The 26541-nt window shown below is 41.1% G+C and overlaps 1 protein-coding gene across 1 annotated transcript; it reads right to left on the reverse strand.

Moving 5' to 3' along the window:
- Positions 1-2313: 2313 nt before the first annotated feature.
- Positions 2314-26235, reverse strand: LOC135538711 (ADP-ribosyl cyclase/cyclic ADP-ribose hydrolase 1-like). The gene is made up of 8 exons (XM_064964618.1): positions 25855-26235; positions 25436-25565; positions 25166-25301; positions 19910-19992; positions 19208-19281; positions 13725-13811; positions 13347-13430; positions 2314-6059 (listed from the first exon to the last, which is right to left on the reverse strand). The coding sequence occupies exons 1-8, from the start codon at positions 26076-26078 to the stop codon at positions 6002-6004; spliced, it is 876 nt and encodes a 291-aa protein (XP_064820690.1). The 5' UTR covers positions 26079-26235; the 3' UTR covers positions 2314-6001.
- Between the last annotated feature and the right edge of the window lie 306 nt (positions 26236-26541).

Below are 26541 nucleotides of genomic sequence, written 5' to 3' on the forward strand. Positions count from 1 at the left end.
GGATAACTCCACACAGGCAGAAAGCACCATTAAAACCAGCGGAGTGAGAAAGACATTCCAAACACCCACGTCTAGTGCATTTTAGGAAAGCAGATTCATACATAAAGCAAACAGTAGGCTACAAATCTCGTGAACACAAAAGTGCTTCTCCACTTGCACCTTTTGATGGTTCAAATTTCTGTCGCTACAAAATAAAGTGGATTCAGATTATGATAACTTCTTATGGGTTGAGAAATACATTTCAGATTGCCAGCTACATAACTAACCAATAAAACCCCAATAGAAATAAATCATCAACATTGCAGGTCCACTTTAGAATATGTTAGCTGTATTAGCTGTAACATGGCGAAATATAACCCCCATATTCCATTTACAAAAGGTATAGCATTGACAAAGTTTGATATGACTGACACATTTAATTCACAAGGTTATTTATGTAATTTAAATAGGCTGTCCATTTGTAGGGTAATACAAACCCTAGTTAAATTTTCAACCTCATTTTTGTTATCTCCAGTACTGTACCAGAGTCTACATATGTGAAAACATTTTCTATGACATTTAAAAACATTTTTTTTTAACTAGGCAAGTCAGTTAAGAACAAATTCTTATTTACAATAACAGCCTAGGAACAGTAGGTTAACTGCCTTGTTCAGGGGTAGAATGACAGATTCTTACCATGTCAGCTCGGGGATTTGATCTATCAACCTTTCGGTTACGAGCCCAACGCTCTAGCCACTAGGCTACCTAAGAAGAAAGGTCCTAAAAATTGCTTGTCTGTTACACCAGGGTAAGATTAAAAGTACACTGAAAGAAAGAAATGTTCTTAAATGGTTCTTCCTCAGCTCTTAAGGTTCCTTGGAGAATGCTTGCCCGACAAAGAACATTTGGGTTAAGTATGGGATAATTGACGTGACCTCTACGGTTCTTCAGAATTCAAAAAGGTATTTAAGCCTGCAGATGTGTCCCTTACATAGCACACAGAAAATTGACCAGTGTTAACTAGTGTTGATTTTCCAGTGTAACATTTCTAGTGTTGATTCAAGAGTTAAATTAATCATGAAAAGTGTTAAATTAACATAGAAAAGAACCCCAGTGTTGGTGTTAATAACCAGAGTTGAAACAAAATCACACCCATCATTATCATATTTCCTAGCATTCTCTATTGCAGGTAGATTTTTTTAATTTTCTTGTAACAACCTCTATGTTTTTTCATTTACATTGATCGATTAATTAATCTTTTGCTACTCAAATATAAATAATATTTTTTTTCTAAACTATTCCAGTCTGTTACTTGGAATTTGGTTGTTCCACTTTACAGTAGATGTAAAAGGTAGTCTCATATCTTAGTCTTTCCAAACCTGGCAGTCAATCTGAATGCAGGTTGAAGGTGAATGATAAAAAAAGGTTGGATATTTCCACTGGAATCCAATAGGAATTAAATATCACTTTGCAAGCCAGCATAATGTGAGGCCTAATGTGGCCTGTAAACTATGCGTTTCAGACCACTGAATTAGGGTAAAACTAGGCTCTCAAAAAAGGCACTATGAAATACGTATTGTCTTAAAGAATAAAACATGTATTTAACATATTGACTTTGGACAGTGGTCACCTACCTTTTCTGAGTCAAGAACACTTTGAGTCAAAATGCAAGCTGAGATCTACCGCTCAGATTTTTTTGAACATGACTTAAAAAACATAAGCCTATGCAACATTAACCTATTAAAAATAGTATTGGAGCAATGAGGTTTGTGCAATATATATATTTTTTTAATCAGAAGAGTGAAAATAACTAATAATTCTCCCTTCAGTGTTGGGGTAGCTACACTAAAATAGTTTACCAAGTTGCCAATTGCTTTGCACTGGAAGAAAATAAGCTACACTTATAGCTTACTTAACTAAAGTTATTATGAAAAATGTGTTCACTACATCCAGACTACTATGTGAAAAATTCTTATATCTGAAATGGCCCAATACATTATCAATACATAATACATTACCAATACATTATTTTTATATTTCAACATTTTATGTAGGATATTTGATCACACCGGTAATAGATCAGTTGTAAATTTTTGAATAAGTATTTTACCCCCCCTTTCTCCCCAATTTCGTCCTATCCAAGTACGATCTTCTCATAGCTGCAACTACCAAAAAGGCTCGGGAGAGGCGACGGTCGAGTCATGCGTCCTCCAAAACATGACCAGCCTCATGCACAAATTCATGCTGTTACTCCTACAAACAGAGAAAGTGAAATATTCCTCAATATTAAAAAAGACCCAAGCCGCTAATAATAACGACGCAAGCCTGTCGATACACTTTCCTACTCATTTATTACAGCTGCAGTGCTGGTTGTAGCACGAGTGGAAGTAAGAAGAACAAGCATTTTATAGCTTATATAGCCAAAGTGTTGAATAAAAAGTGTTGACAGTGGGGAGTGAGAACTTAAACATGAACTACAGTAGTTTACCTACATGAAAGTCAGAAGTTTACATACACCAATTACATTTAAACTCAGTTTTTCACAATTCCTGACATTTAATCCTACTAAAAAATTCCCTGTCTTAGGTCAGTTAGGATCACAAATGTATTTTAAGAATGTGAAATGTCAGAATAATAGAGAATTATTTATTTGAGCTTTTTATTTCTTTCCTCACATTCACAGTGGGTCAGAAGTTTACATACACTCAATTAGGATTTGGTAGCATTGCCTTTAAATTGTTTAACTTGGGTCAAACTTTTCAGGTAGTCTTCCAAAAGCTTCCCACAATAAGTTGGGTGAATTTTGGCCCATTCCTCCTGACAGAGCTGCTGTAACTGAGTCAGGTTTGTAGGCCTCCTTGCTCGCACACACTTTTTCTGTTCTGCCCACAAATTTTTCATAGGATTGAGGTCAGGGCGTTGTGATGGCCACTCCAATACCTTGACTTTGTTGTCCTTAAGCCATTTGTCACAACTTTGGAAATATGCTTGGGGTCATTGTCCATTTGGAAGACCCATTTGCGACCAAGCATTAACTTAACTGATTAACATTAACTGATGTCTTGAGATGTTGCTTCAATATATCCACATCATTTTCCAGCCTCATGATGCCATCTATTTTGTGAAGTGCACCAGTCCCCCCTGCAGCAAAGCACCCCCACAACATGATGCTGCCACCCATGTGTTACTCGGTTGGGATGGTGTTCTTTGGCTTGCAAGCCTCCCCCTTTCACCTCCAAACATAACGATGGTCATTATGGCTAACATTTAAATTTTAGTTCATCAGACCAGAGAACATTTCTCCAAAAAGTACGATATTTGTCCCCATGTGCAGTTGCAAGCCGTAGTCTAGCGTTTTATGGCGGTTTTGGAGCAGTGGCTTCTTCCTTGCTGAGCGGCCTTTCAGGTTATGTCGATATAGGACTCGTTTTACTGTGGATATAGATACTTTTGTACCTGTTTCCTCCAGCATCTTCATAAGGTCCCTTGCTGTTGTTCTGGGATTGATTTGCACTTTTCACACCAAATTACGCTCATCTCTAGGAGACAGAACCCATCTCCTTCCTGAGCGGTATGACGGCTGCGTGGTCCCATGGTGTATATACTTGCGTACTATTGTTTGTACAGATGAGCATAGTACCTTCAGGCATTAGGAAATTGCTCCCAAGGATGAAGCAGACTTGTGGAGGTCTACAATAAAAAAAGGTCTTGGCTGATATCTTTTGATTTTCCCATGATGTCAAGCAAAGAGGCACTGAGTATGAAGGTTGGCCTTGAAATACATCCACAGGTACACCTCCAATTGACTCAAATGATGTCAATTAGCCTATCAGAAGCTTCTAAAGCCATAACATAATTTTCTGGAATTTTCCAAGCTGTTTAAAGGCACATTCAACTTATTGTATGTACACTTCTGACACACTGGAATTGTGATACAGTGAATTATAAGTGAAATAATATGTCTGTAAAGAATTGGTGGAAAAATCACTTGTGTCATGCACAAAGTAGATGTCCTAACCGACTGCCAAAACTATAGATTGTTAACAAGAAATTTGTGGAGTGGTTGAAAAACGAGTTTTAAAATGACTCCAACCTGCTGTATTCGATGACAGTCTCTCTCTAGTCATGGTTTTAAAAGTTTTGAAATCTCAGTATCAACTTCGCTGTAGTATTTATTATTATTATTATAATTTTTTTTTTACACCTGCTATGAGAAATCCGATTGGCCAGCGTTAGGCTTATAGTGCACTTCATTTGCTCTCTGGGCCCGCCGGGAAGGGGGATTTGTACCTTTGGACACATTAAATGGTGATAAATTGGAACACTGCCTACCCGGCACACTTGGGATTTTTTTTTAAATGTGAAAGGCACCTTCGGAAATATGCAAATAAGGCTTAAAAACCTACAGCAGGGCTTTTAAATTCTGGTCTTGGAGTGCCGAAACATTTTTGGATTTTAATTTCTGTATGGTTCTTCAAAGAACCATCCCATGAAAATGGTTCCCCTATGGTATCGCTCTCAAGAACCATATTTGGTTCCAACTTGCACCTTTATTTTTTAATGTGTAAGAAAAACTGTGATTTTCAAAACCTGCAATGAGGGTGTTTTCTTTCTCTCCGCGTCACCACAAATCTCATCAACAATACATTTTTGATGTTTCATTGTGCTGGAGATAATGAAAATTAGGTTGCTAAAGGGTGCAATTGTCATTTAAGATAAAAGGAGGTACTATGGAAATGATTCAATTGCAGTGGTGGGCCGTCAGGGCCAGCAAGGCCTTCTCTGCTGGCCTAAACATCATCAGAATATATATATTGTTTTAAATATATTTTCCCACAAATATGTATTAAATTATTCCCCAGAGTAAGAGTTACACTCTTCATTTCATAGCGTTCCTCTTGGTTGCACTGCTTCCAGCCCCAGGTTGAGATTTGGAGGGCTGGTCTTTATGTTAGATATTTTATCATATTCAGCCGTCATGTGTTGCCAGGGGTCTAAAATCTGCCCTCAGGCCTTCAGAAACAACAGTGCGGGCGCTTGTAGCTTAAAGTGAATGGAAATTAAAATTTAGTGTCAACCAATCAGCTTTAGAGTTGGCTATTGTACACCTGCTGGCTGGCTCCAGTGTTGCACAGGAGCCAGCTAGCAGGCGTAGTGCCTGCACGTCTTTTGATTGGATTACCAATATTGAGAGGCAGGTCCTATATGGGCAGGTCTCAGAACTAGGAAACTGAAATTGATCAACGAATTACTACTAAGCTGTTTTTTCAACCCACAATGGCGGAAGGGGAAGATATCGATTTGGTCGAGGATATAATTATAACGCCATTCTCAAGACAAACTTTTCAAGAAAAGTTAGACATTGTCAGGAGAGGTAGACGCCGACGCTACAAAGCCGACGCTACAAAGACAGGCTCTGAGAAGCACTGCAAACTGTACTGCTGGGAATGCCTATTATTTGCAAGTGATTGATTTGGTGTTTAGGAGCCACACTGGCTTTGCAAACCTGAGTTGTCTAACCAAGGCAGCAACGAGACACCAAAGTACGGCTGGGCACTTACAAACAATGGTGCTTTTTAAAACTTTTGGGGACACCCGAGTGGATCTACAGCTCAACGAACAAGCGCGCAGGGCAACGAAGCTGCACAATGAAAAGGTATTGTACTCTTCCCCTGCAATTCTCTGAATAAAAATGTCAATTTCAAGGTGACGCAACGCCTGGTTATACTGCGTTTCTGTCTAAATGTATAGTGTCTAGAGCCATGGCATCATAATGATGGTAATAAGAGGTGGATTAATTCGGGTGGGACTGTGTAGGACGTCACTGAAGGCCCAGGCCCCAGAACCACGGCACGCTACTGTTCAATTGTAAGAACTTCTGTAAAGAATGGAAGCTATGCCGATCAGGGTAGGCCCGGGTCTGCTTGATGACAGCTCAAATATTAGTTCATGGTTCCATGATGGAATAATATCCATTTATACTCTTGACGACCACGTCTTGTTCACTGCTGATTGGACAATATTACCAGCAGGCGCCACAAGCTGTGTCTGGGTGGGAAATGCAGTCCTGGATCTTAGACCTAAGGAGAGTGAGAGGTGTCTTTAATGTTGCTTCTCATCAGCATACATAAACACACACGTATGCACACACACAGAAAATGCTCCAGTGTTAACAAAAACTAAATTAACACTGAGTCTGTGGACCCCTATAGACAACGGAACAGTGTTAAATGAACACACTGCTTAGTGTAAAGTCGTATTCAAATAATTCCAAGAGTGCTTTGCATTTAAGTAATTTGTAGAGTTACCACCCATGGCTGCTTCATTCATCCATTTTCTGTCCTATGGAGTTCACCAAGTGAGACCTAAAGAAATATGTTTTCATCTTTTACATTTTTTTTTAATGATCACCATACGGCTTGATTTTGAGAGCCTAGTTTTCCTCTAATACAGGGGCCTGAAACTCATACACATCACTTTGTGGTAAAAAGGATGACCTTAAAGGGTATAACTATAGTAACAAGTGTTTGTACACCTTTAGGAACAAATCAAAACCTTTTTTTCTTGAGTAATATAATGGTTTTCTGGCCTGGAAGTTTTGTTGTACTGTCTTGCAAGGTGATGTGTAACTCCTGTTGGAATCCAACCAGTGTGGGGATATCCAACTTTGGAAATATTTTATCACCCGCAACCTGTATTCAGAATGACTACCAGGATTGGGAAAACTAAGCTATGAGTACCTAAAGCACCTAAACTACACAGAACAAAAATATAAACGCAACATGTAAAGTGTTGGTGCCATGTTTCATGAGCTGAAAACTAATTTTCCAGATGCACAAAAAGCGTATTTCTCTCAATTGTTTTGCACAGATTTGTTTACATCACTGTTAGTGAGCATTTCTCCTTTGCCAGGGAAATCCATTGACCTGACAGGTGTGGAATATCAAGAAGCTGATCAAACAAAATATCATTACACATTACACTGGGGACAATAAAAGGCCACTCTAAATGTGCAGTTTTGTCACAACACATGGCTACAGATGTCAGAAGTTGAGGGAGCGTGCAATTGGCATGCTGACTGCAGGAATGTCCACCAGAGCTGTTGCTAAAGAAATACATGCTAATTTCTCTACCATAAGCCGCCTTCAACGTCGTTTTAGAGAATTTGGCAGTACATCCAACCAGGCTCACAACCGCAGACCACATGTATGGCTTCGTGTGGGCGAGCAGTTTGCTGATGTCAATGTTGTGAACAGAGTGTCCCGTGGTGGCTGTGGGGTTATGGTATGGGCAGGCATAAGCTTCAGACAATGAACACAATTGCATTTTATTGACGGCAATTTGAATGCAGAGGTACTGTGACGAGATCCTGAAGCCCATTGTCTGGCCATTCATCCACTGCCATCACCATGTTTCAGCATGATAATGCACGTCCCCATGTCGCAAGGATCAGTACACAACTCCTGGAAGCAGAAAATGTCCCAGATCTTCAATGGCCTGCGTACTCACCATACATGTAACCCATTTGCACAGCCGTTGAAGAGGAATAAGCCACAATCAACATTCTGATCAACTCTATGGGAAGGAGATGTGTTGCACTGCTTGGAGTACTTTGTGGTCACACCAGATACTGACTGGTTTTCCCAATTCATGCCCCTACCTTTGTTTAAGGTATCTGTGAACAACAGGTGCATATCTGTATTCCCAGTCATGTGAAATCCATAGATTTGTAACGGTTTTCTTTAGTTGAAGGAGAGGTGGACCAAAACGCAGCGTGGTGGTTATTCATGGTACTTTAATAAAGACTCTACACATGAACAGACTAACAAAACAATAAACGTGAAAACCTAAAACAGTCCTATCTGGTGCAGGTACAAAGACAGGAACAATCACCCACAAACACACAGTGAAACCCAGGCTACCTAAGTATGATTCTCAATCAGAGACAACTAATGACACCTGCCTCTGATTGAGAACCATACTCGGCCGAAACATAGAAATACCCAAATCATAGAAAAACAAACATAGACTGCCCACCCCAACTCACACCCTGACCATACTAAATAATGACAAAACAAAGGAAATAAAGGTCAGAACGTGACAAGATTATGGCCTAAAGAATGTATTTCAATTGACTGATTTTCTTATATGAACTGTAACTCAATAAAATCTTGGAAATTGTTGCATGTTGCACTTATATTTCTGTTCAGTATAGAACGACTATTTCAGTAACCGGTGCAATAAATACAAGAAACATATTGGATTCGTTTAGAAAATGTTAGTAATTTGGTTCAAGTTGATGTGTATGAGTTTCAGGCCCTTGAATTAGGGTAAAACTAGGACTTCAAAATAAGGCCTTATGAAATACTCATGTACGTACACCCATAAAAAAATAAACTACCGGAAATCTGAAATCAGAATGTTTCAGATTAAAATAACGTACTAACAATATGTGTTATTAAATGTACTAACTATAAGCTTCTGCTGCTCTGTACTACAATTGTGCAGATTCTAGTTTCTATATTAACAGTATTGCAAACAATTTTGGTTCCTAATGTTAACAAAACCTGTCTGTGTCATGTTTTTTGTTTAATGCTTTATTATACATAACTCCACATTTGGTGACTTATTTTTTTAAATATGGTATTGTAGTCCGTTTTAATTTAGAAATTACCAATGATCCATGTTTCAGATTAAATCATTTATTACCAATTATTATAAACAAGGCTAACCCTCTTTTGCCCTATGCATCATTTCTAAATATATGCCTAAATAACATACCCCACATTAAAAAATGTTCCTGAACTATGTGGTACCTACAGAGAACAAGCATCTATGAAACTACAACTGTAGCGTCAAGACATTATGTGGATATTCCTGAGTAAATTCAACAGGAGATTAACCCTAGCAAAAAATACTCTGAAACAGTATTTTGACCATCCCCAGGCAGGCTTGGGTAGAACAGGTTAAGGTATTTGTCCTTGTGTTTGTTCCCTGTAAACAAAACTCAGAGGTTATACTGCACCAAGAGCCCCAGCGTCAAGCCTTCTTGTGGGCAAACTCATTTATAATGTCTTTAAAGTTTCATTTTCTAGCTAACTGGTTTTCAATTGAAAGGATGGCAAGGCTGTTCAACCTGTCTTGGCACTTTGTAGAGCTTTATAAGTTTCAGCTTACTGAAGGCACGTTCACCTCAAGCAACTGTTACAGGTCATTGTACAAAAGATTCACAGTACAACGCACACCTCTCCAAAAATCCTCTGTAGCTGCATCTTGTGGATGGCATTTAGGAGCTTTACAGGAGAAGGACCATCTGAAAAAGTAGCACCATATCCTCTTTAGATGTCGCACTTGTTTCTCAATTTGTGGCAAGATAAACAAATGTGGTTTTCGGTCATTTTCCTAAATGTAAGTATTAGTGGAAACTCCTCGCATATAGCTGCAATCGTGTGCAATCGTGTCCAAATGACTGATTATATTTCCAGAGCCACATAAAACATTGTGTTGCGAAATCCAGTGTCTGACTTCTTTTCATTTGCTATGTCATCTTCAGTCTCATCAGGGAAACGTTTTCTTTTTTTCTGTTGGCTCCTCTGTTCACTGTGAAACTGAGTAGTTCCACCCATTTCATTTGCCACCATGGAGGCTTCTGCCAGAGGAGTGTCCCATTGTTTACGTAGAGCCTCTATTTCTTCCTGTAGTGCCTTAATGTGAGCTGATTCAGTGTCCAGAGAAATACTTCCTGACTGAAGAATTAGGCTTCTATTCTCAATAAACCCAGAAAGTAAGCAAGAAGATTGCCTTGAAAGACATGAAGTAGCTTTTCAGACCTTTTGCCTCAGATTTGGCTTCGTTTGTCAGGCTGCAGGTAGCAAGAAGCATGTCTAGGGGCCTTGATGATAGAAGGTAAATGAGTTGCCACTGGTTGGACAGCAGCAATATGCGCGCACCACTGTGTGTCTGAAAGGCAGTTCAGACAGCAGACAGTCTTTTCCTTGAGAATGGCCCATCGCTCTGGGCTGGAACTGAACAGATTGTAAAGACGATTCACACAGCCAAAAAAGGTTCATACTACTGGGCACGGCTGAGCTGCATGTACACCCACAAGATTAATAGTATGGGAGGCACATGGTGAGTATGGGAGGCACATGGTGAGTATGGGAGGTACAAGGTGAGTATGGGAGGCACAAGGTGAGTATGTGTCCAGTGGATTCTTTTGCAGTATGTGTGCTTGAACTCCCTTCACTTCCCCTGACATATTTGCACCATTATAATAGCCTTGACCGTGGCAATCTGCGGTGTCAATACCATGCTCTTCCAATGCACTCAAAATCATTTCAGAAATTTCACTGCCTGTCTTTCTAGCAGTCCTTAAATTCAATAGAATGTTCAATTATTTCCCATTCAACTGATCCTTGGACTTTTAGATTTGTGTACATATCTCACCAATAATACATTTTGGTCAGTATGGGAAATGTTTGGAGTTGCTTCACATTTCATCGAGGAATAGATTGCATCTTCTCTTTCATAAAGTATTGTATTCAAAAACCCTTTGACCACATATTCCTATGAACTTGTTTTGGCTCTCAGCGCTGAGGTAAAGAGTCAGTCGTGCTCCTTTCTTTTTGTCCCTGACTTTCTGTAAGTGCTCATGTAATAGCGGGTCATAATTTGATAACAGTTCAAGTAAGCCGAGGCAATGTCCAGTATGCACATCATCAAGATTGCTTGTTCAATCTCTTCTATCACAACAATAGCCCCGGAATGGCTGATTCCTAGATGCTAAGTAGTGTCACATCCAAATTCCTTTCTAGAAGTGCTCTGTTTTTATACATTTCTGACTGAATTTGTTTCTGCCGCTGACTGTCTATACATGTAGGTGTTGTAATGGTATGCGGCAGATTTTTCCATTTCCAGTAACAGTTCTTGTGATACACACCATCCTTATGCTCTAGTAGTGTGTCATACATTCTCCACCATTTCACGGATGATATCTTATAGCCATCCTTACTATTCAGAGAACTGGGTGATGGTTTACTTTGCTCATGAGAAAAAAAGAACACATGAAATGCAATATGCCTTTACACTCTTACTATAAATAAGCCAGTCTCTCTGCACCCTTTCTCTTCCGTTTGCTGACTTACTGTACATTAAATAACTGGGGGATCTTCCTCACTTTGAATCTGTCCATACATATATTTCCCTTATTACTTGCTGGTTCAATCTCTTCAGTCAATCCTTCACTGGCACTACTGCTACTCTGTAACTCCTCTTCCTCCTCCCTGCTCTCCTCTGCATCAGAGTCTGTCTGACAGCTTTCTGCTGAGATCCTGCCTACCTGGGGTCCTGTAGGCACTAGGAAGTGAGTAAACAAAGGGAGTTTTAGGTTGAATGTTCACTCCTACAAAAGGTTAGCATCCTAAAAATCAACTACTGAAAGAAAAAACATTTTAATAGTATTCATATCAAATAGAGTAAGTATTTAATTGTGTCCAAGTCTACAGTGGTAGTAGTATCTACCGTATGGCTAGGTAGGCTACATATTAGGTTTTAATTTGAGCAAATATTGGGGAATACAGTTAAATAATAGCTAAATAATAGCTAATTAGCTAGCCGTTAGTGGTAGCTCATCATCCTCATGTTAATAATTATTGCTCTGACCGAGCCGAAATGAGTACATGGTAGGCAGCTGCCTGTAGCTAGCAAGCTATCTAGCTAGCTACTGTACACTACTGTTCAAAAGTTTGGGGTCACTTAGAAATGTCCTTGTTTTTGAAAGAAAAGCAAATTGTTTGTCCATTAAAATAACATCAAGCTAGCCCTATTTGGTAAAAGACCAAGTCCATATTATGGAAGAGACAGCTCAAATAAGCAAAGACAAACGACAGTCCATCTTTAATTTAAGACATGAAGGTCAGTCAATATGGAAAATGTAAAGACCTTTGAAAGTTTCTTCAAGTGCAGTCACAAAAACCATCAAGCGCTATGATGAATGGCTCTCATGAGGACCGTCACAGGAATGGAAGACCCAGAGTTACCTCTGCTGCAGAGGACACGTTCATTAGAGTTACCAGCCTCAGGAAAAGCAGCCCAAATAAATGCTTTACAGAGTTTAAGTAACAGACACATCTCAACATCAACTGTTCAGAGGAGACTGAATCAGGCCTTCATGGTCGAATTGCTGCAAAGAAACCACTACTAAAGGACAACAATAATAATAAGATACTTGCAAGGGCAAAGAACCATGAGCAATGGACATTAGACCGGTGGAAAATTGTCCTTGGTCTGTAGTCCAAATTGGAGATTATTGGTTCCAACCGCTGTGTCTTTGTGAGATGCAGTGTGGGTGAACGGATGATCTCCGCATGTGTATTTCCCACCGTAACGCATGGAGGAGGAGGTGTTATGGTGTGGGGGTGCTTTTCTGGTGACACTGTCAGTGATTTATTTAGAATTCAAGGCACACTTAACCAGCATGGCTACCACAGCATTCTGCAGTGATACGCCATCTCATCAGGCTTGGGCTTAGTGGGACTATGATTTGTTTTTCAACAGGACAATGACCCAACACACCTTCAGGCTGTGTAAGGGATATTTGACCAAGAAGGAGAGGGATGGAGTGCTGCATTAGATGACCTGGCCTTCACAATCCCCCGACCTCAACCAAATTGAGATGTTTTGGGATGAGTCGGACTGCAGAGTGAAGGACAAGCAGCCAACAAGTGCTCAGCATATGTGGGAACTCCTTCAAGACTGTTGGAAAAGCATTCCAGGTGAAGCTGGTTGAGAGAATGCCAAGAGTGTGCAAAGCTGCCATCAAGCCAAAGGGTGGCTATTTGAAGAATCTAAAGTCTAAAATATATTTTGATTTGTTTAACAATTTTTTGGTTACTACATGATTCCATGTGTTATTTCATAGTTTTGATGTCTTTACTATTATTCTATATTGTAGAAAATAGTAAAAATAAAGAAAAACCCTTGAATGAGGAGGTCTTTTAAAACTTACGACCGGTAGTGTATGGTATTTTGTAAAAAAATAATAATAATTACAATAACATAGGATAGAAAATGGATGAATGCAACAACCATGTCTCTGTCACTAACACATACAGCCATGGGTGTTAACTACAATTTATTCGAAAGGCACTCTATGGAATATCTGAATAAGGCGTTACACTAATCAGTGTGTTCATTTAACACTGTTACAGTGTATATATGGGTCCACAGACAATACTTTCAGTGTTGATTTAACACTCTGTGTTCATTTCACATTTTTTAACACTGGAGAAATTTCTGTGTACACACTCACACAATATCAGACGGATTTGTTGTAATCAATAGAGTTATATTGTAACCTCCTCACTTACTCAGGAACCACCTTGCAATTATACTTGAGTTTTGGCTCTATCTCTTTCTGTAGGTCTTGTAAGGAGGGATCATCACAGGTTGTCCTTTAGCAGAGAAAGACATGAAACAATTATAATATGTCATAATATCCCATGAAACATAAAGCCTACATATATCCTATATATAAACAGACATTTGTTCTACTCTCTTTACATAATCCCATACTAGGCACAATGCAGGTGTAGTGATTATGAAATACATACAAATCAACTATGACAGACACACACACACACACACACACACACACACACACACACACACACACACACACACACACACACACACACACACACACACACACACACACACACGTCAGTTTGTCTGGACAAAAAGCTTACCCCTTATTCTCCTTGGTCACCAGGACAACACTCAGGCTCTTCACTTTGGCAGCTTTGAACCTTTTCACCTCGATGGTGGCAAAAATACTTCACATAAAAGACAAACATAGAAATGTGTAAAGATCAGAATTGACATGAAATCAATCAACTACGCAGGTGCACTATTGCTTAAGCAAACAAAAATATAACAGTCTACTAATAACATGCGTAGTGTTGTGGCAATAGAGGGGTTCTACATTTTGGTGGAAATGGCAGCTGTGGTAAAATGATGTTTTGGCTTGGTTGTCTGTGAGTAGGGCTGTTAGGGTGACGGTATTCCTGCTCCACAGGTTCACAAGCCATGAAGGCAGTCAAATTCCACGTGACCGTTTAATCATGGTGTTTAAGCTTCTCCAAGCTCTGATGCTGCTGATGGTCATTAGTAGCCTACCAAACGTGCTTTACAGCGGGTTACAGCATAACTGGCATACATATGCAGCGCGTGAGTTTCAAGTTTGGGCAAGATCGTTTTCACCATAAAAAATGCACCTTTATAATAAAAGCGTTACATGCATAATTTGCAGTCACTTTTGAGAATGGTGTTTTCGTGCTAATGGAACATTCGCGCTTATAGCCTACTGCCGTGTGTGTGCATTGCTGTGCTTATACTGTGCTATAAATAGCATAATAGTTCATCAACATTTTTAGCTAAACGTGATGATCTGTTGCGACATTACTTAAAACATGTTTTTTGATGCCAGTGGTTGTATTAATTTGGGATCTATCGAATCCCACAACTGTCCCAGACTATGTTTGGAATATTTATTTCTCACACAGAATAGAATAGGATAACTTTTGTACCATGGGCGATAGTAGATTGACATAGGCTAGTGCTTTTGCTGTTCTTTAGGCCTACTCATCCTGCTGGCTGGCGAAAAGTAAATGTGAACAGTTCTTCCAATATCTTCAATACGTGCCTCGGAATAGGATAAGGACTCGCGCAATTGCGTCCCCGATGTGTCTGTCTTCACTTGTCGCCTGTGAGAATGACCTGATCAAGTGACGGAGAGTCATGTGAGTGCGAGATACTTTGGTGCGCCCAGCCGGGAGAAGGGAATTATAATTATTATATTCAGCCGAATGGCACAACGGCCACCGTCCGCAAAAGGCATGATTTAACGGCCACACAAAGGGGATGCCGCAGGGAAATTCAAGACATTATCAAGCGCTTGTCAAATTGTGAATGAGAGACTGATGAAGTACATTAAAAAACTAAGCAAAAGCCTTTCATGCAACTTTTTTCAAATCATCATTAGTCTCATCTGTAGATGTAGTTTCTGTAGATGGGGCCAGAGGGGATGGCTGCCGTTTCATGGGTTCTTAACCAACCGTACAATTTTTTTTTTTTTTTTTTTTTTGTAACTTATCTTGTACATAATGTTCCTGCTACTGGCTCTTATGACCGAAAAGAGCTTCTGGAAATCAGAACAACGATTACTCACCTTGAACTGGATGAAGAATTTCTCTTTAATGAGTTGGACGAGAGGGATTTACTCCAGACACCCGAACAGGCCCTCATCCCCATCATTCGCAGGAGTAAAAGACAGAAGAGGTATCACGGAAAGAGATCGAGGTGCCTTGTGAGGATCCGCAGACGATCTGCCTTTGCCATCCGTACTATTGGCCAACGTACAATCATTGGATAATAAATTGGACAAACTAAAAGCACGTATATCCTACCAATGGGACATTAAAAATTGTAATATTGTCAGACTTCCGTCGAAGCCGGTCCCGCTCCTTGTTTCGGGCGGCGTTCGGCGTCACTGGTCTTCTAGCCATTGCCGATCCACCTTTCATTTTCCATTTGTTTTGTCTTGTTTTCCTGCACACATGGTTTGCTTTCCCTCATTACTCGTCTTGCATATAAACCTCTGTTTCCCCACATGTCTGTGTGTGGAATTGTTATGTGTAAATGTATGTGTACTCCAGGCTGGTTTGCGCCGGGTTATTGTAAACTGTGTGTGTTTAGTTTTCTGAGTGCCGTGTATTGTTCGCCTCAATCAAGGGCTCCGTTTGCTACGCATTTCTGCTCTCCTAGCCTGACTTCCCTGCAGCCAGATACACACTCCTTTACAAATATCTTATGTTTCACCGAGTCGTGGCTAAACGAAGACATGAATAACATACAGCTGGCGGGTTATACACTGTATCGACAGGATAGAACAGCAGCATCTGGTAAGACAAGGGGTGGCGGGCCTATGTATATTTGTAAACAACATTTGGTGCACAATATCTAAGGAAGTCTTGAGGTTTTGCTCGCCTGAGGTAGAGTATCTCATGATAAGCTGGAGACCACAGTATCTACCTAGAGAGGTTTCATCTGTATTTTTCGTAGCTGTCTACATACCACCACAGACCAAGGCTGGCACTAAAACCGCACTCAATGAGCTGTATACCGCCATGAGCAAACAGGAAAATGTGCATCCAGAGGTGGCGCTCCGAGTGGCCGGGGACTTTAATGCAGGGAAACTTAAATCTGTTTTACCTACTTTCTACCAGCATGTTAAATGTGCAAACTCTAGACCACTTTTACTCCACACACAGAGACGCGTACAAAGCTCTCCCTCGCCCTCCATTTGGCAAATCTGACCCCAATTCTATCCTCCTGATTCCTGCTTACAAGCAGAAATTAAAGCAGACAGCACCCATGACTCAGTAAATAAAGAAGTGGCCAGATGAAGCAGATCCTAAGCTATAGAACTATTTTGCTAGCACAGACTGGAACATGTTCCGGGATTCCTCTGATGGCATTGAAGAGTACACCACATCAGTCACTGGCTTCATCAATAAGTGCATCGATGACGTCGTCGCCACAGTGATTGTACGTACATACCCCAACCAGAAGCCATGGATTACAGGCAACATCTGCACTGAGCTAAAGGCTAGAGCTGCCTCTTTCAAGGTGCGGGACTCTAACCCGGAAGCTTATAAGAAATCCAGCTATGCCCTCTGACAAACCATCAAACAGGCAAAGCATCAATACAGGACTAAGATCGAATCGTACTACACCGGCTCCGACGTTCGTTGGATGTGGCAGGGCTTGCAAACTATTACAGACTACAAAGGGAAGCACAGCCGAGAGCTGCCCAGTGACACAAGCCTACCAGACGAGCTAAATTACTTCCATGCTCGCTGCGAGGCAAGTAACACTGAAGCATGCATGAGAGCATCAGCTGTTCTGGATGACTGTGTGATCACGCTCTCCGTAGCCGATGTGAGTAGGTCAACATTCACAAGACGCAGGGCCAGATGGATTACCAGGACATGTACTGCGAGCACGCGCTGATCAACTGGCAAGTGTCTTCACTGACATTTTCAACCTCTCCCTGTCTGAGTCTGTAATACCAACATGTGTCAAGCAGACCACCATAGTTCCTGTGCCCAAGAACACTAAGGTAACCTGCCTAAATGACTACCGACCATGAAGTGGTTTGAAAGGCTGGTCATGCCTCACATCAACACCATTATCCCAGAAACCCTAAACCCACTCCAATTTGCATACCGCCCCAACAGATCCACAGATGATGCAATCTCTATTGCACTCCACACTGCCATTTCAAACCTGGACAAAAGGAACACCTAGGTGAGAATGCTATTCACGGACTAGAGCTCAGCATTCAACACCATAGTGCCATCAGAGCTCATCACTAAGCTAAGGACCCAGGAACTAAACACCTCCCTCTGCAACTGAATCCTGGACTTCCTTACAGGCTGTCCCCAGGTGGTAGGTAGGTAACAACACATCCGCCACGCTGATCCTACACACGGGGGGGCCCTCAGGGGTGCATGCTCAGTCCCCTCCTGTACACCCTGTTCACTCATGACTGCACTGCCAGGCACAACTACAACACCATCATTAAATTTGCCGATGACACAACAGTGGTAGGTCTGATCACCGACAACAATGAGACAGCATATAGGGAGGAGGTCAGAGACCTGGCAGTGTGGTGCCAGGACAACAACCTCTCCCTCAACGTGATCAAGTCTAAGGAGATGATTGTGGACTACAGGAAAAGGAGGACCGAGCATGCCCCCATTCTCATCAATGGGGCTGTAGTGGAGCAGGTTGAGAGCTTCAAGTTTTTTGGTGTCCATATCAGGCACACCAAGACAGTCATGAAGCGGGCATGACAAAACCTATTCCCCCTCAGGAGACTGAAAAGATTTGGCATGGGTCCTCAGATCCTCAAAATGTTCTTCAGCTGCACCATCGAGAGCATTCTGACTGGTTGCATCACTGCCTGGTATGGCAACTGCTCGGCCTCCGACCGCAAGGCACTATAGAGGGTAGTGTGTTCAGCCCAGTACGTCACTGGGGCCAAGCTTCCTGCCATCCAGGACCTCTATACCAGGTGGTGTCAGAGGAAGGCCCTAAAAATTGTTAAAGACTCCAGCCACCCTAGTCATAGACTGTTCTCTCTGCTACCTGCACGGCAAGCGGTACCGGAGCGCCAAGTTTAGGTCCAAGAGGCTTCTAAACAGCTTCTACCCCCAAGCCATAAGACAACTGAACATCTATTCAAATGGCTACCCAGACTATTTGCATTACGCCCCCCCCCCCTTCTTACGCTGCTGCTACTCTCTGTTATTATCAATGCATAAGTCACTTTAATTACTCTATATATTACCTCAATTACCCTGACTAACCGGTGCCCCTGCACATTGACTCTGTACCGGTTCCCCTTGTATATAGCCACTGTATTGTTATTTTACTGCTGCAGTGAAATTATTTGTTACTTTTATATTTTTGAAATTGTATTTTTCTTAAAACTGCATTGTTGGTTAAGGGCTGTAAGTAAGCATTTCACTGTAAGGTACACCTGTTGTATTCGGTGCATGTGACAAATACAATTTGATTTGATCATGCAGCCTTAAAATGTATTAAAAATGTAAACATATAACCCAAAGTTTGTATCACAGCTAAAGTTACATAAATACCTCTAAATTAAGCATATATGAGTACCTTTTTTTTTGTTAACCGCTCAAAAAACATTAACCGGATGTACGCACTCCCTCAAATACTTTGGAAAAAATATCCTTTCTATTTTATTCAGCTATGTTCAATTGTATTCTTCATACTATAAAATAATGCCACGAAATTCTAAACAAGTTATTTGCTTGACTATCACCGGCTGCCAAATTGTCATGACCGCCACAGCCCTATCTGTGAGTATTTGTATTTTTCCAGAGCAGAGAATATCACTACACTAATCAGTTGAAATAACACATTCCAGTGCACAGTGAAATTTGATAAGACTATCACATTTTTATGCTGAGGTGTTATTATTGGAGACGGGTCAGGCCAAACACATAAATGTGTCTCAAATGACACCCTATTCCCTATATAGTACACTACTTTTAGCCCATACAGTAGGTCTTTGGTCAAAAGTTGTTCACTTTATAGAGAATAGGTTGACATTTAGGACCCAGTCATTGCACTTTACCTGGTGGGGCTGAAAGGAGTGGCAATAGATCCATTCAGCATGGCTGTGACATCACCACAAGCGGCATCTGCAAACTAACAGGGAAAGACTAATACAATGTCCATACAAGGGAAGTAACACCCACAGTGAAGGAAAATAACACTTGAATTGCAAAATCAGTTTGAAACAACAAGCTTAGATTTCCAGCGAAATTCCAGTGAATCCTACTCATTTTTAACAGGTCACTCACTCCCACTGCTGACCCATATTCTGCACCCCTCATAACTCACAGATTTAGAAAAACAACGAATTCTCCCCCACACCTACACTAATCTATTCAGACATTATATTGTGAACTTCACTGTCTATGAATAGAAAATTCAACACAAACATGTGTTGTGCTGTCCTGAATTCCAAAGTGTAACTGCATGAAAGTGTGTAGCCTATATCCCATCGCCATGTAGGACATTGTCCAATCAGGGGAGAGCTAAGAAATGTGTTTCCATGGAGACAGACACAAAGGCCAATTGATGAACAGTTAGACAGTGAAACCCTTTCCTCTGCTCCCCATCACAATCACAGACTAAATTTGGATTGGTTTGTGGCTATCTAATTCATATCAGTATATTTTGATCCATGCATTTTGTATTCATGGCTGGTAGGTGTAAGATTTCAAAGCACCTTGGCCATAGCTGGCTCACTAACAATCTGAAAAGAACTTACTGCTGCTGAGGCCCGATTCCAGAATGAACGAACTGTGTTGTTGACACAGTCTGTCCAGCCTGGGCACCCTGTGGTGAACGTTTCTGAGGAAAGAAACAGACAGACAGACAGACAGACAGACAGACAGACAGACAGACAGACAGACAGAGACAAACAGAGACACACACACACAAGGAAGGAATGATGCAGGCGTTCCAAGGAAACGTTTTCTGACAGCACAAATTTCAAGAAACTTCATAATTGTTTGCTTGTTTCTCCATACTGTATTTACATAATGTAATGACGGAAGCAAACTGGATCATCCTAGGCTGTTCCATCACAATAGCCTTTGGCCAGAGGACCTGCTGAGGCCCTCTGGCTCTGACCCACATGTCATGAGCTATACTGTACTTTATCATGGTCGGATGTATAGTAAGGGCCCGTCCCAAATGGCACCATAAAAGTAGTACACTATAAACACTCCCCTTCGCATGTATTTGGACAGTGAAGCTAACATTTTCTCTCTATTCCGAACCATTTTAGAATTCAGATACAATGTTTCATATGAGACAAGAATACAGAATGTCACCAAATATTTGAAGGTATATTCATACATTTATTTTATTGTGAGTAAGAATATAATTTGTTTCTGAACACTTCCATGGTAATGTGGATGCTACCATGATTATGGATAATCATGAATGAATTGTGAATAACAATGAGTGAGAAAGTTACAGATGAACAAAGATCATACCCCCCCAAGAAATGCTAACTTCCCCTGTTATTGGTAATGGCGAGAGGTTAGCATGTTTTGTTGTAGCTTCTGTAACTTTCTCAACAATCATAATTCATGATTCATTCATAATCATGGTATTATCAGGATACATTTAGAAGTGGTCAAAAATATCTGATCTACACACTTAAGAGGAATATTACTCCATTTATCATCCCCCACTCAGTTCATAATGGGCAAAACATAACCCAAAACACAACCAAAACAAACTGCAAATGCATTCAACGAGTTTGTAGAGTCACAAGCTTGATGGAGTCATTGCGTGGAATATATGGGACCAAATATGAAACTTTTGACTACTTTAATATCCTAAGGGAATTTGCCCAAATACTCATGACTTCTACAAATGAGGGGCCCAGGTAAAACATAAATGTATGAAAATACCCTCAAATAAAAGGTAACATTCTGTACTTTCACCTCATATGAAACATTTAATCTCAAATCCAAAAAGCTGTAGCATAGAGCCCAATTTAAAATGTTTGCTTCACTGTCCAAATACATACAGAGGGGAGTGGAGCTCTGCACTATATATGGAAGAGATTGCCATTTGGGATGCATTCTAAAAACAACCAGTACATTAGTGGTTTATACTGTACATGTATGGTCTATTAGCTGTCATTTTTTAGATTAGACATAGATCTGACATAGCACACTGTACTTGATGTTTATGGCTATCACTGTGTTATGTGGGTGTGACACCTACTCCAGTTGCCTGCTGCACTGCTGCTTGGATTCCACCTGGCGATCTGATCACCATCTGCCCTGGCCTGTCTCCCCCTGTCTGGTACATGTACCCCCACCACTCCCCCCCCCTCTCTCCCGAGCTTTCGCTCGCCTCCAGCACACACGCACTGTTGGGGCGAGTGACTCTGAACTTACAATGGCTAGCCCCAAGTCGTTATACATTATATTTTTTTCTTGTGCATTTTGCTATTTGCGTCATGACTCCTGCATGCTTTGTTGACTATTAACCCTTCTTGTTTACCCAACCTTGGGACAGACTATGTTTGTTCCCACAATCGGGACTCTGACTCTCTATTGGTTACACAGACTTTTGGTCTCCCATCCTATTCTAACCACCTCTCGCATGCTTTTATTCATGTTACCTGATTAAATTGCTGATCATGTTGCCATCTAATGCACATTCAAATGTCATAAATCAACACTGTAGAGATCTCCCTGTCCTCTGCCGTGCCTTGATTGTATTCTTGCTGTTTATATCTGGAAATGTGCATGTACACCCTGGGCCATCTACTGTTGCTAGCCCCAATTCTGACTTGTGCTCTGATATCTGCTTCACTGATTTCTGCTCTCGTAAGAGCCTGGGTTTTCTTCACGTTAACACTAGAAGCTCATTACCTAAAATGGATAAAATGTTTTGAATACTTATGTTAACCTTTCTGGTTATAACTTTTTTTGGCAAGACAGATCTTCTAAATTTGGATGAATGGCAATCTTTACCAACGATCACCTTCAGTGCTAGGTTGTCTCCACCAAGTCTGTCCCCAAACAATTTGATTTGCTGCTTTTAAGCATTAAACTTTCAAATTGCTCTTTGTTGACTGTTGCTGGGTGATATTGTCCTCCATCAGCACCGGCCTGGCCCCTTATACTAAGTCTGAATTTGTCCTGCTAGGTGACCTAAACTGGGACATGCTTAACCACATGACCAAATCCTAAAGCAATGGGACTCCCTAAATCTCTCTCAGATTATTACCAATCCCACAAGGTATGACTCCAAACACCCAGAAAAGGCTACTCTCCTTGATGTTATCCTCACAAATTATCCTGATAGGTATCAGACTGATGGTTTCTGTAATGACCTAAGTGATCACTATATCACAGCCTGGGTTCATAATGGCTGCTCAGTGAAACGACCTGTCCTGATTTGTCGTAGACACTTGCTAAATAAATTTAATGAGAAAGCCTTCCTTCAAGAACTGGCCTCTGTAAAATGGTATAGAATCAGCTTGGTCCCCTCTGTCGTAGACGCTTGTACCTCCTTTAAAAAAATATTTTCAATGGTATTGTTAACAAACATGCCCCATAAAGAAAATTAGAATTAAAAACAGGTTCAGCCCCTGGTTTGACCATGATCTTGCAGAGTTACTCCACCTCAAGAATTGCATTTGGCTGGCAAAAGGCTCGGCACACACATACTCAGGCTGACTGACTCTCATTCAGGCAAATGAGAAATAATTGCACTCGGGCTATCCGGAAAGCCAAAGTTAATTACTTTAAGGAGCAGTTCTCTCTCTGTGGGTCTACCCCAATAAGTTATGGAAAACAGTTAAAGACCTGGAGAATAAACCCTCCTCCTCAAAGCTGCCCATGTCCCTTAATGTTGATGATCTGGTTGTTACTGACAAGAAGCACATGGCTGAGCTCTTTAATCACCACTTCATTAAGTCAGGATTCCTATCTGACTCAGCCATGCCTCCTTGCCCGTACAACATTTCCTCATCTCTCACCCCTTCTAATGTGACTAGCCCCGACACTCCTCCCTCTTTTTCGCCTGCCCTGCTACAAAGTTTCTCCCTGCAGGTGGTCACTGAGTCCGAGGTACTAAAGGAGCTCCTTAAACTTGAGCACAAAAAAACATCTGGCTCAGATGATTTAGACCCTTTCCTCTTTAAAGTTGCTACCCCTATCATTGCCAAGCCTGTCTCTCCTCTCTGGGGAGGTTCCCATTGCTTGGAAGGCAGCCACGGTTCGTCCTTTCTGGTTTAAAAGGGGAGATCAAGCTAATCCTAGGCCTATTTCTATGTTGCCCTGTTGATTAAAAGTGTTGGAAAAACTTGTCAAAAATCAACTGACTGGCTTTCTTGATGTCTATAGTATTCTCTCTGGTATACAATCTGGTTTCCACTCAGGTTATGGATGTGTCACTGCAACCTTAAAGATCCTCAATAATGTCACCCTTGCCCTTGATTCTAAGCAATGTTGTGCTGCAATTTTTATTGATTTGGCCAAAGCTTTTGATACGTTAGATCATTCCATTCTTGTGGCCCGGCTAAGGAGTATTGGTGTCTCTGAGGGGTCTTTAGCCTAGTTTGCTAACTACCTCTCTCAAAGAGTGCAGTTTATAAAGTCAGAACATCTGCTGTCTCAGCCACTGCCTGTCACCAAGGGAGTACCCCAAGGCTCAATCCTAGGCCCCACACTCTTCTCAATTTACATCAACAATATAGATCAGGCAGTAGGAATCTCTATCATCCATTTATATGGAGATGATACAGTCTTATACTCAGCTGGCCCCTCCCTGGATTTTGTGTTAAATGCTTTACAACAAAGCTTTCTTAGTGTCCAACAAGCTTTCTCTGCCCTTAACCTTGTTCTGAACACCTCCAAAACAAAGGTCATGTGGTTTGGTAAGAAGAACGCCCCTCTCCCCACAGGTGTGATTACTACCTCTGAGGGTTTAGAGTTACAAGTACTCATATGAGTACTTGGGAGTATGGCTAGATGGTACACTGCCCTTCTCTCAGCACATATCAAAGCTGCAGGCTAAAGTTAAATCTAGACTTGGTTTCCTCTATCGTAATCACTCCTCTTTCACCACAGCTGCCAAACTAACCCTGATTGAGATGACCATCCTACCCATGCTAGATTATGGAGACGTAATTTATAGATAAGCAGGTAAGGGTGCTCTCGAGCAGCTAGATGTTCTTTACCATTCGGCCATCAGATTTGCCACCTATGCGCCTTACAGGATACATCACTGCACTCTATACTCCTCTGTAAACTGGTCATCTCTGTATACCCGTCGCAAGACTCATTTGTTGATGCTTATTTATAAAACCCTTTTAGGCCTCACTCCCCCCTGTCCGACATATCTACTACAGCCCTCATCCTCTGCTTACAACACCCATTCTGCCAGTCACATTCTGTTAAAGGTTCCCAAAGCACACACATCCCTGGGTCGCTCATCTTTTCAGTTCACTGCAGCTAGCGACTGGAACGAGCTGCAACAAACACTCAAATTGGACAGTTTCATCTCAATCTCTTCATCTAAAGACTCAATCATGGACACTCTCACTGACAATTATGGCTGCTTTGCATGATATACTGTTGTCTCTACCTTCTTGCCGTTTGTGCTGTTGTCTGTGCCCAATAATGTTCGTATTATGTTTTGTGCTGCTACCATGTGCTGCTGCCAGGTTGTGTTGCTACCATGTTGTTGTCATATGTTGTGTTACTACCATGCTGTATGTGTTGCAGCCTTGCTCTGTGGTTGTCTTAGGTCTATCTTTATGTAGTGTTCTCTCTGTTGTCGTATGTGTGTTTTATTTATTATTATTATTATATTATTATTATTTTTTATCCCAGCCCCAGTCCCCGTAGGCCTTTAGCCTTTTGGTAGGCCGTCATTGTAAATCAGAATTTGTTCTTAACTGACTTGCCTAGTTAAATAAAGGTTAAATAAAAAATAAAATGAATGGAAATGTACAGACTGATGGTGTGTAGCTCCATTTGAGTCTTACCATTGCTCTCCTCCTTGCCACACCAGGTCAGTCCATTCATGATGAAGCCGACTAGTGTGTCCTCGAGGGTCAAGAAGCAATCTCGCTTCTCTGTGAAGTCATGCACTATTTTCTTTGTTTTGCTCCAAAACAACATCTGGTGGTGCAATGAAATGGAAATGTTAAAAAAAAAATATATATATATATATATATTTACTTGCAGCTGTCAATAAAACAAAACATATGAATATATTTGAGTGGTGTATGAGAGAGCGTGTGTGGGTATCTCACCCTGTTACAGACAGGATCCTGGATCACAGTATGGATAAGGGGGTCATAGGCCTCCATCGGTACATTACATGGGTCCCTCCCCACGAATGCTTGCTGAAATGCACTCCATATCTTTTGACAGTTGTTTGCACTGGAACAATCACAGGAATTATCAAGAATAGTATTGAACAAGCTAGCCACCCTGTTGTTACAAGGCAAATCCACAACCACCTGTGCCATAAAACAATGCAGGTTCACATACAGACAGGGAGGCTACATCATAAATACAATTGCGTCTACATGTAATTATATTCAACTATGGCAATGGCAATGGAATAAGCTGCTGCAAAAATGAGTTAACCTGAAGTTTGAGTTACTTTTAACAATAAGCTAAAAATGTAAATGATATGTGCAAAATAAATCTAATAAAAGCGTCTCACCTTGAAGATTTGTTGTTCTGTATAAATGCTTCACATTTGTCAATAATCGTTTTTTTTAGGCTTTCACTCGATGGGCTGTAACTAGACAGTACGTGACTGTGCACTACTCCCAGAGAAATAGCGAGGATAACGACAAGTGAAAGTACTGCACAGAGACCCATGATTAGCCAGAGGCGAGTCCTTCGCTTTTTCCTTGCAAAACGGTGCGATCCTTCATGCTCCATGGCTACTCCTTGTTAAGACTGTGAAATCGGCGCTCAAATGTGGTTTGTTTTTGTTTGTGTTGTGCCAGTGGTATAGCCTATTGCCTTCAACACCGTCGGTGCTCTGAGTTCTATTTTCGGAGTTGGCCTTGGGGACAGTATGCTACGACGTTACCACGCGAATACCTCTACTGCGACGCACCGTACTGCATCTCAGTGATTGAGGCGTCACCACAGACGCCCTGGATCAAATCCAAGCTGTATCACAACCCGCCGCACAATCGACCCAGCGTCGTCCAGGTTTGGCCGGTGTAGGCCGTCATTGTAAATGATAATTTGTTCTTAACTGACTTGCCTAGCTAAATAAATAAAATAAAAATGTGAAATAGCCTAGCCTACAATTTGACTGTGGTATAGTTAGCTTTATATTAAAGATTCATACTTTTCTCGTACCTCTTAAAAACTACAGTGGTGTACTTAAGAA

Source organism: Oncorhynchus masou, unplaced genomic scaffold (genome assembly GCF_036934945.1).
Source record: "Oncorhynchus masou masou isolate Uvic2021 unplaced genomic scaffold, UVic_Omas_1.1 unplaced_scaffold_2___fragment_2___debris, whole genome shotgun sequence".
Classification (NCBI taxonomy): Eukaryota; Metazoa; Chordata; class Actinopteri; order Salmoniformes; family Salmonidae; genus Oncorhynchus; species Oncorhynchus masou.

Bases quoted from the DNA above. Each gene is read 5' to 3' on its own strand.
- LOC135538711 (XM_064964618.1), bottom strand. From the start codon at position 26,078: ATGGAGCATGAAGGATCGCACCGTTTTGCAAGGAAAAAGCGAAGGACT. The intron at 25,302-25,435 runs GTGAGATACCCA...TTGCACCACCAG, and splicing joins AGGATCCTGTCTGTAACAGG to ATGTTGTTTTGGAGCAAAAC. The intron at 13,431-13,724 runs GTAAGCTTTTTG...TCTCTGCTAAAG, and splicing joins GTGACCAAGGAGAATAAGGG to GACAACCTGTGATGATCCCT.